We start from the raw sequence: 14,081 nt of genomic DNA, 5'->3' as shown, positions 1-14,081 counted from the left end.
CCTTTCGGTAAAAGGCCCATGGCTTCTCAACTTCTGCTCCACTCCATCAAGCCATCCAGATGTCACCCTTACGAGCTCGAGGCCATTCAAAGCTCATTTTCTAATCTTGGCAGTGAAAAATCAAAATGAAACAAAACGATGCACCAGCCGGGAATCGAACCCGGGTCTGTACCGTGGCAGGGTACTATTCTACCACTAGACCACTGGTGCCGTTCATTTGCCTGTGTTGCGTTCAAAATTCTCATCTCTTAATTCTCACTCCGCCAACGTCGCAGCTGGGGCCTTGTGGGAAATGAGATAGAGAGTGCTCCTTTTTATATTTTATATTGTTCGGTTTTTTTCGAGGATAAAAATTAATACTCCAATGAGATGCGGATGCCCCTAATTGCTCCGCCCAAGTTCGTCTTTAATCCGTAGTCCTGTCGCCCCCAACTAAACCAGAAGTTCGTCTTCTCCACTCCCGCCATCGCGAGTTAAGCCATCCCTCTGCAAGCCCGACCACCTAAAAACATTAGTGTGTCCCTTCTTCTTGCGTGCGCTTTCATTGTCGGTCAGGTTGAAATATGAGAACTATGAAACACTGAGATGTCATTGATAACTAATTCCTTCTTATCAAATCTGTTTCTAAGGAAAGCAAATATTCGTGTGAGCATGCGCAGTGAAATCCCAATTTTTTATAGTACAAAAGTATAATTCGTGATTGTGGGACTATTGCCAAGAACAACCTCGGTCGTCAATTTGAATACTCAATTCTCGAAGCGTCTGGCCCATGCTTCTATCTATCATATGCTATGCCTGGGTTCCGGAGGCTGCGTTCATAGTAAAATCAAATTGATATTGCCGTTACAGCAGCCTTCGTAACACAAATTACCGCATTCTCCGCTCATATTGAGGCCTTGGAATCTTTTGGGGGCGTGTTAGCAAATCTCCAGCTGAATTGGTCCCTGCTCTTAAAGTACCGATCACCTGCCACTTCATCAATGGGAACTGTCTCAGAAATTTCTTTGAGGTCCCCATTTGAAAGTTTCAATGACAGTGCATCCAAATTTTGATCTAGGTTCTTAATCTTCGTTGTTCCTGCAAAGGTCCAGAAAATTCCTGTCAGCTAATAAAAAATATATATACCCCTGCGACAAAAGAGATGGACAAATATAAAGATAATGTCGTTTTGACATAAACAGAACATGACGCGGCAATGAATCTGAACTACAAGCGTTAATCCTCAGATTCAGAGCAGTGAGTTTTGATGGGAATATAGGAAGCCAGCCGCTCACCAGGGATAGGCACAACGTCATTGCCTTGTTGGAGTACCCATGCCAATGCTAACTGAGCAGGAGTGCACTGATGCTTCTTCGCAATGCTTTCCACCCGATCATATATTTTCTTGTTCTTCTCCAAATTCTCTGCTTGGAATCGGGGATATGAACTCTAACATGTGAAACAGCCATCAGATAACCGTGGCTCTTACATAAAAAAGTTGTTTTGCCCTCTCAATTTTTAATTATGCTATAGTGGGTAAACAGTGCGGGTTATTACCCTGCACTGTACTAACGTTCTGTAAAGAAGAGTACTGGCCATTTTAACCAAACAAAAGGATATTGTAATGTAATAAGGAAAGTATTTTATAAAAATAAAATATTAAAGGGGAAACAAGCATGCTTAACTAATGTTTCAAACCGAGGATTCAAAAATAAACGTGAAAGATCGTTGTATTCTGTACCAAGGAGCCACGTGCAGGCACAGTTTCCACAACTCCTCGACCACCAAAAAAGCCACGACCAAGAGGGCTATATGGCACTATTCCAATGCCGAGCTCTCTACAGCAGAAATCCATCAAGAAAGTGAACTCACATGACCAGAGTCACTGATTCGGAAGACAAACATGCACAGACAGCATCGACTAAGTTTTGGTTATTTGTTTGGTTTTTACCTTTTAATCCTTTTCTTTAAGCTAGTATACTGTAATGAATTCTTCGGGTTGTGATTTAAAAAGCTAGATAGAAAGCGGAGAGCTAACCTACAGAGAGGAACTATGCCCTCTTCAACATCACGAGTCCAGAGGGACCACTCTATTTGCACAGCTGTTATGGGATGAACCGCATGCGCTCTCCTAATTGTGTCTGGACTAGCTTCAGATAATCCAATATATTTGACTTTTCCTTCTTCCACCAATTTCTTAAGTTCACCCACCTATACATGTTGCAACAAAGTACTCATGATTAATGTATACTGCTGTAACACGTACGCCATATTACAGGGTATTATTGTAGAGGAAGAAATCGCTGACCGTATCTTCTATTGGCACTGACTTGTCCACCCTATGCTGGTAATAGAGATCAATGTATTCCACACCAAGCCGTCTCAAGCTGCCTTCACAACATGAACGCACGTATTCCGGTGTACCTACGACCTCAATATCAGCGAAGAAATCTGAATCTGCCTTAACACCAAACTTCGTTGCCAGCTGGATTTTTTCTCTAGGTAACTCTTCTATGGCCTGCTCATATCATGCCGGGGAACCAATAGAATATGTAAAAAGTTTAAAAGTGATACATTAAAATGAGATATGTTTTTACAAGTTTAGTTACTTTGACGTGCAAAAACAGTTAAGGAGAAATTTTCGTTGAACAATATGCAGAAATATCCTTTTTTTTGCTCTAACAATGGGGAGAAATTTCAACTGCAAGAACATTGAGCTGCTAATCAAGCTTTCCAAATCTTCGTTCGGAAAAAAAAAAAAAACAAAATGACTCGTTTTTTAAGGGCACAGGCTCTATCAGAGCCAAAATTCTTCCGTGAACAAGCAAAACATAGGAATCAACAGAGAAATAGCCGTGAAGATAGATCATATTCACCTTTCCGACCAAAATCTCGTTGGTATTGGCTCCATAAAAGTCGGATGTATCAAAGAACGTAATCCCTTTACTGAATGCGTACTTGATAATGGATATTCCGACCTCTTCAGGGACAGGAGCGTTATAGACTCCGGAAAGGCGCAAACAGCCAAATCCTAACTTGGAAACCTGAAAAGAGGGCATGCTTATCCAGCATCATACACAGAAAGTAGTAACAGAAGCAATTGTAGCGGATAACTCAAAGCCTAGGGTTCCGAGCTTAACGCGAGACATGTGAGGCGCGGCCATTTTGGAGAATGGATTTCAGATATTCAGTATCACCGTGTGGATGCAGAGGCGATGTATATAGCACGGCTGAAATATGTGGTGTTTGGTGCAGTGATCCATTGTCAATTGCCAATCGTCACTGAAAATGTAAGGCAAGGAAAGTCACAAGCGACGCGTAAGAAATTTTAATATTATATTATACTTTTTTAATTAAAATATTCTAAGTGTGACACGTTTAGTCAGTCAGTTAAGTTACTGAAAATGTCAGGCAAGGAAAGTCACAAGCGACGTGTAAGAAATTTTAATATTATATTATATTTTTTAAATTAAAATATTCTGAATGTGACACGTTTAGTTAGTTTAGTTAATCAGTTAAGTTTAATTCAGATAAGATTTTAGATTCAGTTCTTTTTAGTCATTTCTTAAGTTTGGTGATGGGTTAAGTTTTGATAGCTGATTGAGGGAGCATCTGAAAAAAAAAACTTAATATATGGCTCTTAAGGTTTCCTGATTAGTGGCGGCTTTTTTCTTGTTTTATCATTGTATCCACTTCTCCGTTAGAATTGATCCTGATATCTTTTTTATTAATAATATTTTAATAATTTCAGTTATTCTAATTCAGATTAAGAATGAGAGCATTGTGGATTGCTTTCTAAAACTGCTTTCTCAAACTATCTAGTATGACAAGAAATATTTACAAGTCTTTTACCACTATTTTAATGGTTGTAGAGTTTCATATGACTATTTGAATAAATACATGAGTTCGACATGGATTGCTCTTAAGACGACGTCCATGAGCAGTGGCATTCACGGTAGCCGCCGCGGCCGCCCTTAAATTTCAACCAACACTAAGAAATAAGTTTTCTATCTCAACAAATAGATAAATAAAGGAAAGTCACTGTTACATACCATCACGAAATCATTAAAAAAAAAAAAAAAGAAAGAAAGACTTTGCCCTACAAACTAGATCACATAGTCCCACGTAGTCATGTCAATAATTTTTCTGCTTTTTTTTTTACCAGCACAATAATTTTTTGTTTATAGTTTTGATCATCAAGTCATTTAATTTTACTTGTTATCACAATAGTCTATTTTTGATATATTTGCAAATCTATGTAATATTTAGGGGATGTTTTGCAATCCTCAAAAGTGCTTCTAAAAAGTATTTTTCTGCAAAACCAGACAAACTCCTTTATATATTTACTTCATAAACCGTAAAAACACTTTTAAAATCATGTTTTGGTTTCTATCTAAACATCTCTTTAATCATTACTCTGTCCAAAATTAACTGGAGTAAGTTTTCAGTTTCCAAAGAGCTTTTTTTTAATCAATCCAAAATTTTACGTGGAAAAAATTAAATATATAAATGAGGCCAATTTCTTCTTGAGACCCGTAAGATTATACCCAATCACTGCGCAAATAATTCGCTGATGTGTCAAAGAGGAAAGGAGAATTGCAAATATACTGTGCAAACATATAATCTTGAAAGAGATTACGTGTGCAATAAAAGCGATGCCGAGTGATACAACTTCAAATGAATCAAAGCTTGAAGAATTAAAATTCCCCCCGGGGGGGGGGGAGAAGAAATGGGCTTAATTTTTTATTATTCAAATTTCACAACGTATTTAGACCGCATAGACGGATTTATGACTCTTCTTTTCTCACATTTTTCAGTTTTATTTATCCTTAATATATTTCTCAGCCGGTAAGCAGTCGTATCTCCGCTTTATAAAAGAAATTAATTAAAAATGGCAACGGAAGTATCAAATTCAAAAATTAGAACTGCTTGGCATCAGAAATTAATTTTTACATTGGATTGGACTAGATTTGTATATAGCTTACTACATTTTTAAATTAAACACACAGTTTCTTGCCATAAATAATGAACATGTTATAATCAACAAATTTACAGAATTTTGCGTAAACATAACCCTACACTAGCAGATTTTTCCGACGTATCGGAAATTTTAAAAGGAAAAAAAGAACACTGCACCCTCAGCCAACTCATTAACGGAACTTAAACCAACCTTTGATTTGAATGAAGAAGAGGTAAGTTTGAAGAAATTTTGAAAGAACTTGAACACAGAAATTATCGATCGAAGAGAGATTTTGAGGTTCTGCCCAAACATTGGTGGATAAGTCATAAGTGTGATTTTAATCTGGCATGGGGTATTTATTTATCAAACCCTAAACTTAAACTGGACATACAATTACCTACTAAATTGAAAGGAGAATAAAGAGGGCAACAGTAGCCTACATTGCGTAGCCGCGATGCAGTGGAACACGGAGGAGCTATGGAGGGGACAAATCAGCCAGTTCGCTACGTAGTCGACGGCGAAAGCAATGGCCGGCGTTGTTTCCATCTCGACATCTGGTTCGTCAAGAGAATGAATAAAAGGATCAACCAAGTTGCGTTCTGCAAATTGCGAAGAGATGACAGTGAATGGCTAGTAAAAAAAGGACAGTAACAGTGGATGCCGGTTAAGATTAAAATAATGTGAGCTGTACTATACAGAGTAAATTAAGTAAATGCCAGTTAAGATTAAAATGATGTGAGCTGTGCCATTAATATTTCGCCGAGATAATAAAATGACTTAAGTATGTGCTAGTTAAGATTAAAATGATATGACTGTGTTATTGAAATTCTTGCGAGATGATAAAATGAATTAAGTAAGTGCCACTTAAAATTAAATCGATGCGAGCAGTCTTATTGATATTTTTACCGAGTCAATAACAACTAGTAATTATGATCTGCGAGCTGGCAGGTGATTGAGTTTGGCTTGACATGCTGGCTTTTGTGGACGCGGAGGAATAAATCAGGATAAATTTAGAGAGCCAAAAAATCCGAAAAGAGTGATTGATCACTATGCAAAGGAGTGCTTGATGGTGTATAATCTAAGGTATTGTTTGGTATGAGAAAAAAATAAAAGGGGGAGGAAAAATTTTGATAAGCTCCATTTAAAAAAAAAAAAACAGAGAGAAGTAGGGTTTCAAATTTTGAATAAAAAAAAGTAATATAAAAGAGTAACAAAAATTAAGTAAAATGTTCTAACCGGACGACATCTTCAATCTTTGAAGTAGGACTTGTTAAAATTTTTCCCCTCCTCCTTTTCTCTTTATTTTTTCATACCAAACAGATCTAAATGATAACAGAGAAATGATGAGAAAATAAGAATGTATTAAATGGACAAGACCGGAGGACCGGGTTTTGCCCTAAAAGCATGTAAACGTATTAAATGCTGGATCAGGGGATTCAGTAGGAAGCTGTGATTGTGTTTTGCCCTAAAAGCCAAGATTTGGGGCATTTTTACAGGCTTGAAAGTGGCCTTTAATGTTGGCATTCAAAGTTTAATTGTTGAATCTGATTCTACAGGAGCTGTCCATATTCTGTACAGGCTAAGGGATGAGAAGGGCCTTGAATCTAGCCTTCTGAAAGCAGTTAAATTTGAGTTCGCTAACTTTACATGGATTAGGTTTCAACATGTCAATAGGAAAGGTAATTCTTGCGCGGATTGCTTTGGTAACCTTTTTTTTCAGATTGAGTAGGTTCTCACTTCTTTCAAGAATCCACTTTCTAGAGCTTGGAATTTTTTGTATAGAAACACAGCGGGCGTTGCATTCCCACGTTTAATTTTGAAGCAATGAGATTGGGCTGACAATCCCGTACTTTAAAAAAAAAAAAAAAGATCGTGATCTGTGAGGTGTGAGCTTGTGAATAGCTTGCTTGACAAGCAACAGATTCGAAAAGGGCAGCCGATTCATGCGGTGGGTCCCACTGCGAAACCTTCTCGTTATATCCGAAAACCGGAAAAAAGAAAATCAGAAGGGTGGGCACTATAGAAATTAATAATACTATATGGTAACATCCTTTCGGCCAAAAAACAAAAGGAGAATTACATTCAAGTCCCACATAAGAGAAATAATCACTATAAAGTCTCAAATAACAGTCTGAGCAGCCTGAAATAACAAGTCTTACAGTGAGAATGACAGACTTGTTTTTTAATTACTTGGAACCTCATTGTAATTCTTCCAGAAACAAAAGAAGCGAATATCCTTTCAAATATACCCCAATTTATCTTACCCATACCATTGTCAGCGTTTCCTTTTCTGCTACGCCAAGATAATATGATAATCATGTTGGGGTGAAAAAGGGGGGGCGCAAGAACATACTTCTAAATGTTATAAGTTTTAGTTTAATTTTTTTTGGTGATAAGTTTTAGTTTAATTTCTTAATGTTATAAAATGTTTTCCAGGCCTTTAATCATAAAAATAATAATTTTTGTTTTAATCATAGTTATTTAAAAATTTAATATATACATTGAGAATATTTCATCAACATTTAAATTTTTCATATCGCATGCAATGTACAATATAACATTTCTAACATTGAAAAAAATATATAAAAATTCGAACAAATTGTATTATTTATAAATTATAAATACCAAGGTCCATTTATTGACATATTAAAATATTGCCTTGCAAAAAAGCAACGGGAAAAAAATGAGAAAGAAGAAAGCTGATGAATATGCGAAGGGAAAACAGAGAATGTTACTAATCAACTAGCGATGATGCGACGCGACGTGAATAGATTCCAAATGTATTCACTGAGATAATCCTAGGACGTTTATCACTGTATTACTCCCCTTTTTTGTTTTTGTTTTTACTTTAAGATGATTTAAAATTTATATTTAAAATCATTTATTTCTAAATACGATACATAATTTTTTTAGTCGCTGTTTTTTCACAATACATAATTCATAATTATGTGATGTTTCAAAAAAGGAGAGTGAATCTTTATTCCTAACTTGCCCGTCAAGTTTTGCTTTTGCGTAATAAAGGGAATCATGGCATGGCCGCCTCATTTCCACTCTGTGATAAAGGGAAGTGACAACACTAGAGGTAAACATCATAATCTCACGCTTTTTTCCGTTTTTATAATTATAGCGTTACGTTTGCATATAATTAAATTCCTCTCTTCATCACATGGATGATTTAATTTACGGTAAATTGTCAAAGGCCTCACAGTTATTATACTATTTACCGAATCACCATTCCTTAACTGATATGGGATGGGCATATACATTTAAAATTAGGAGAATTACAGTGAGGTCCCAAGTAAGGAAAACAATTGAAAAACAAGTCCCACAAGTTGTCATTCTCACTATAAACCTTATCATTATAGATTGTTGATGTTGTTATTGGGACCTTTTAGTAATTATTTATTTTCTGTGAGACTTCATTGTAATTTTCCTTTTAAAATTTTACTTACGCCAAAGCATATGTTTAATTTTTTTTAACTTCAATTTCATCTCTTAACTTCAACAAAATATATAATTGGTCTTTTAATTTTAAAAAAACATTTAACAATTATGATTACTTTGAAAATTAAACTCAATGTGTTCGTATTTATTAAGAATGTTTTATGAATATTTAAAATTTAAATGCTATTATTTTTTTAACAATTTTAGAATTAAATTAAAGGATTAAAAGTATACTTTTTAAAATTAAAAAACTAATTTGAAATCTCATGTAAAATTAAAAATTAAAAGGAGTAAAATGTACTTTAGCCTTTTATATATTGATTAATCATGACAATTCGCAACTTATTCCAACTTGTCTACTGCTTTTAAATGATTCCTTTTCGCGGATAACTAAGGGGCCGGCCAATGTGCATATTAGCGAAGAACTATTAAAGCTCTTATTAGCTAGTCAAATGCAGCCGTAGATGATTTTTTTACACGCAAACTTAAACAGTAAATACTGTTTTTTTTTGGGGGGGGGATATTATGGATTTATGGTCTAACTGATCTGATGTAAGTTTTCCTCCCTTTTCCAAATTCGCCAGCCATTTTCGTTTCCCAAGCAATTTCACAAAATAAGCTATTTTAAAGTGTATCGATATACATAAATACAACTTAATATGTTTTAAATTTAATTTCTTAATTAAATTAATTTTATTTTCATATCTGAAAACAAAACGACGCCTTCTCATGTTCTGTAATTTTTAATGTCAAGGAAATCAATTAGATTTATCATCATATTAAAAATAAGGTCACAATCTGACGTGTAAAATCTTTAGTTACTGACGTCGATGTGTAGTTATTTATTGTATTATAGGAGTAGTATATTATAACAGAAGTTAATTTGTTTGAAAAATATATATTCGCAATAATATCAACGTGTTTAGGAGAATCAAATATTACTTCTTGTTTGGAAAAAAAAAACTTAGAGCAATTTAATTAATGATAATTGTTTTTTAAAAGGCATTCAAGCATGATTTACCATATATGATTATAGCGTGGAAATTGGAAGGCTGCCTAACATCGTTGGGCGGACATTTACTTTCTTTTCCCCTCTTTATGCACGGGCGGGCATTCACTTTTATGCAAATGCTACACTTGAGTACACATTACATCAAATTCTAGTTAGAAATTCAATTTAATTCTAAATATAAGATTTTAATTTATTTTATTTTTAATATTTATTTATTTTGTTCCTAAGTAACTATAATTACACGTATTAAGGAGTTTTCATAAAATAATAGTTTCAATATATATAATTAATAAATATATTTTAGGTAAAACAACATTCATTTATTATAAATAATTAATTTAACTAATTTTTTTAATATACACTTGTTTATTAAAAATAACTAATGCAATTAGTTTTTTAATATTCATGAATTATTTATCTAATTATTATATTAAGGATTAGAGTTGGTATATATTCTTTTGATCCTATTTATAGGTCACTTCCAATATCTTTCACATATACCAACAAAAATCTTAAACCTTTTTTATATTAAAAAAAAATCTTAAACTTCATTAACTCTCATTTAAACAGTAACTTTTTAATTTTATCTCTATTTAATATACATTACACCTTACGTAAACAAAATAACACAATAATAAATTAAGGGTAAAATTGTATATCTATGTAAAAAATTTCTCTCAGTGTCCTATAAATAGAACAGAAAAATTTCTTATCTCTTTATAACTAGGACCACAGAATTAAGTATGTTGGGGGTGGAAAGGTGGAAGTTTAGGTAGGAAAGTTCAAGACTTGAGCTATTAATAATCATCTTCTAATCGTGAGAGAGACAGGTTCCCCACCATTATAAATTGATTACGGTGATTTTTTTTTTTTCCCTTTTGCCCCGGCCCGTCAACGCGGGAGAAGTACTGTTGAAGATGTAAAATATACATTCACAAACGCACATATATCATTTGTAATACCAACGGTGTTTTAAAGGCAGGCTACGCTGAGTTCTAATAACTAATCCAATCCAAATGCAGAAGCGTAAATTAAAGGTCATGCAACATCAGCTCTTTCTACACACGACATTCAGACAGGTTCCCCACCATTATAAATTGATTACGGTGATTTTTTTTTTTTCCCTTTTGCCCCGGCCCGTCAAGAAAAAGGAGAGAAGTACTGTTGAAGATGTAAAATATACATTCACAAACGCACATATATCATTTGTAATACCAACGGTGTTTTAAAGGCAGGCTACGCTGAGTTCTAATAACTAATCCAATCCAAATGCAGAAGCGTAAATTAAAGGTCATGCAACATCAGCTCTTTCTACACACGACATTCAAACCCAATATGTATACTGAACATATTCAAGAAGAAAAAAGAAAACTTAAAAATGTATGCATATATATACACGGCAAGAAAAAGTAGAGAGAAAGGAGTTTTGGCGGCAAATGTTTGCAAAATGGCCCCCCCTATATGTGGTTGCTCAGGTTCTGATTGATACCTAGTTTGCAAAGTGAAGAGAGGGAATATGAAGTGAGGGGAGGAGGGTTGCACGGCTAAAGCAATTGGAAAAGGGACGACCTTGGAATATTCAGAAGGTCTTGCATGTGGAGGGTGCTGAGCGTGATATTATTAAATTGCGCCCCCCGCCCCTTATTTCTTTTGGGGACCGCATTCATGCATCCTCCCCCCTTTTCCGCCTGCCTTTCTGTTCTTCCTCGTTTCCCTTCCATTATCACCATCCACATCCATCTCATTTATTGTTCACCCCCACTTTACTATCTCCAATTAATTAGCACAGAGAGGTTAAGCAGTATTAGCAATCATATTCCTACTTCTCTCAGTAGCCAGCCTCCCACACAAAGATCCCAAACAAATTAAACAGACGTGAACAGAGAGATCGAGGTGGAGATAGCCGTGTGTGTGTGTGTCCTTCATCACATACATGAGACAACAGATATGACAGTGCAAACATTCATTTACACAAGCTACTACTTGCCTCGTGCTTCATGTCTGCCCATAATATATAAATAATTTCACCACCAAACGGGGCGGGGACCAAAAGCACAGAGAGGTTAAGCAGTATTAGCAATCATATTCCTACTTCTCTCAGTAGCCAGCCTCCCACACAAAGATCCCAAAAAATTAAACAGACGTGAACAGAGAGATCGAGGTGGAGATAGCCGTGTGTGTGTGTGTGTCCTTCATCACATACATGAGACAACAGATATGACAGTGCAAACATTCATTTACACAAGCTACTACTTGCCTCGTGCTTCATGTCTGCCCATAATATATAAATAATTTCACCACCAAACGGGGCGGGGACCAAAAACCAAAGGAAAAAAGCAACCCTACAAACACACACGCTTTATCACGCCTTTTGCTTGCCGTTTGTCTATATCTTCCTCTCGCATCGCTCTTGTATATCTCTCTATTCCTCAACTTCCTCCTCAGAACAACAAGAATACGGGGTGACAGACGCCGAGGGCCTAATTCAAGGGGCAATATATGTACGTGTGTGTGTATATAGTCCTAGGTAACCTATATATAAAATATATGCACCTGCAGCAGTTGAAGCTGCCAGCATGATCTGAGCTTACCTTCTGATATTGATTTGGGGCGAGAATAGATCATGCGGCAGTTTCACCTGTTGAACGGAAGCATACCCCCCCACCGGCCCTATTTCTCTCTCTGTTTCCCAGATCCTCTACCTATCTCGTTCCGCCTGATCCTGCCATCGAGCCAGGTTTTGCTTTCTTCCTTCATTCCCTTCCTCCTTTTGCTTAATCAATTAGCAATATACAAATATGTGTGTGTGTGTGACCTCATCCCTACTCTCAGTACTTTTCATTTCTGCAATTCTACACATGTAAATTAAACTGGCCGATATGTGCATACATTTCCTGAGCAACAGATGCGGGATGTGTTCCGATTTCAAGTGACCGAAACGCGGTTTGGTGCTTTTGATGATGACGGTGGTGGTGATGATGCATCACGTTTCCTGTTATCAATATTCAACGCTTTGGGCTTGTCTTTTATTTTCTTTTTATGGCGTGCCTTTTTTTTTTTTTGTGGTTCCTTCGTTTGCAGTTGTGTTCATCATCGCACACGGATGCATTGGTAATGTTTATCTGACCCTTTTATTCCGCTTGCGCATCTTTCAACCTACAGGTGCATGTATGAGGAGAAATGGGATCTTGCAGCGGCAGCTTTCAGTTTCAGATCTACATGCGCCCATTTTCGATGAGAATCCATTCATTAACACTGATCGATTTATGGCGTCAAGAAGCAGGTGGGTGACTAATTCAGGGTACGGAATTTCTTATTCTGCTTTTCTTCGAAACTGGGCATGTTATTTAATCATTCATCGGCGCAGCGGGGCCTGTATATATGATGTAAGCAAATTCAAATGCGACAGTTAAATAGGAGACACGCTATTGAGTTTTAACATTGTGAAGAAGAAATAACTTATTGTTATTTGTCCTGCTTGATAGAAGAAATTAATAACTAGTCAGATCAGTCCGATGAAAAAGAAGAGTAGGGGGAATTTATCTGATTTGGCTTGAGTATACAGCGTACCCAGTTGGGAAATTAACCAAAACGAGGAAAAGAAGAGATGGAAGAACTTGAAAGAATGAGAATCAGTGATGTGTATGCCGTTTATAAATTATGATTTTCAACTTTGATGTCTCCCAAGGATTTTGCATCGTGAAAAACTATAAGCTTAACAACGGAGCATTAGGAACATTGTGAAGAAGAAATAACTTATTGTTTTTGTCCTGCTTGATAGAAGAAATTAATAACTAGTCAGATCAGTCCGATGAAAAAGAAGAGTAGGGGGAATTTATCTGATTTGGCTTGAGTATACAGCGTACCCAGTTGGGAAATTAACCAAAACGAGGAAAAGAAGAGATGGAAGAACTTGAAAGAATGAGAATCAGTGATGTGTATGCCGTTTATAAATTATGATTTTCAACTTTGATGTCTCCCAAGGATTTTGCATCGTGAAAAACTATAAGCTTAACAACGGAGCATTAGGAGAAACCCATGCAGTTCATACTAGGTACTGCATAAAGGACAAAGTCTCCATCGGGATCATGGTCAGGTTAGCAGATAAAAACTTTATTTTTGTGGGAGTGACTCAGGATGAGTGTGAGATGTCATATATAACAGACGGACGACTCAGGATGAAGGATGGTTTATGGTGGTCTGGACGGCAACAGTGACACAGCTAAGTACGGGATCTAGACGATAGATGGTGGTTAGAAGCTTTATTAGGCTGAGAGAAAAGTTTGACAAGGCAACAGCTAAGTAAGGAACATAGTAGCTTTCTTTTTTGTTTTTTGCTCTCTGACAGTAAAAATAGTAGCTTGACTGTGGATTTGCGGTACTAGTATTGGAGATAATAGTTATCAGGGTAGATTCCTGCTAGTATGTTTCCAGACTTCACGTGAAGCAGCTGGCCAGCCGAAAAAATCATCTTCAGAGGTGTCATTGATCAGTTGGTTTTCCGCTACGTACTACATAGATATATATATATATATAATATCTTTACATTTTCATATGTATGTCTTCATGTATCCCTCGAGGGAAGCTGTATGCATACTCTGATTTTTAGCTGCCCTAATCAAAACAAGTTCGAAAGCCAGCGAAAGTGCGCCTCATTGTTAACTAATCCTCATATCTCTATATTTA

At 36.0% G+C, this 14,081-nt stretch overlaps 1 protein-coding gene and 1 non-coding gene across 2 annotated transcripts; both read right to left on the bottom strand.

Annotated features, from left to right (window-relative positions):
- Positions 1-139: 139 nt before the first annotated feature.
- Positions 140-210, bottom strand: TRNAG-GCC (transfer RNA glycine (anticodon GCC)). Its single transcript has one exon. It is a non-coding gene; the product is annotated as a tRNA-Gly (tRNA).
- Positions 211-571: 361 nt separating this feature from the next.
- LOC114746238 (probable aldo-keto reductase 1) lies at positions 572-3,218 on the bottom strand. Its single transcript, XM_028934464.1, has 7 exons — positions 3,093-3,218; positions 2,856-3,023; positions 2,288-2,497; positions 2,018-2,190; positions 1,721-1,817; positions 1,275-1,428; positions 572-1,077 (listed from the first exon to the last, which is right to left on the bottom strand). Exons 1-7 carry the CDS (start codon positions 3,141-3,143, stop codon positions 884-886), a joined length of 1,047 nt encoding a protein of 348 aa, XP_028790297.1. The 5' UTR covers positions 3,144-3,218; the 3' UTR covers positions 572-883.
- Positions 3,219-14,081: the final 10,863 nt, after the last annotated feature.

This window comes from Neltuma alba, unplaced genomic scaffold (genome assembly GCF_004799145.2).
Source record: "Neltuma alba isolate B1F8T4 unplaced genomic scaffold, ASM479914v2 tig00004928_pilon, whole genome shotgun sequence".
NCBI lineage: Eukaryota > Viridiplantae > Streptophyta > Magnoliopsida > Fabales > Fabaceae > Neltuma > Neltuma alba.
This window is presented reverse-complemented; position numbering and strand designations above follow the sequence as displayed.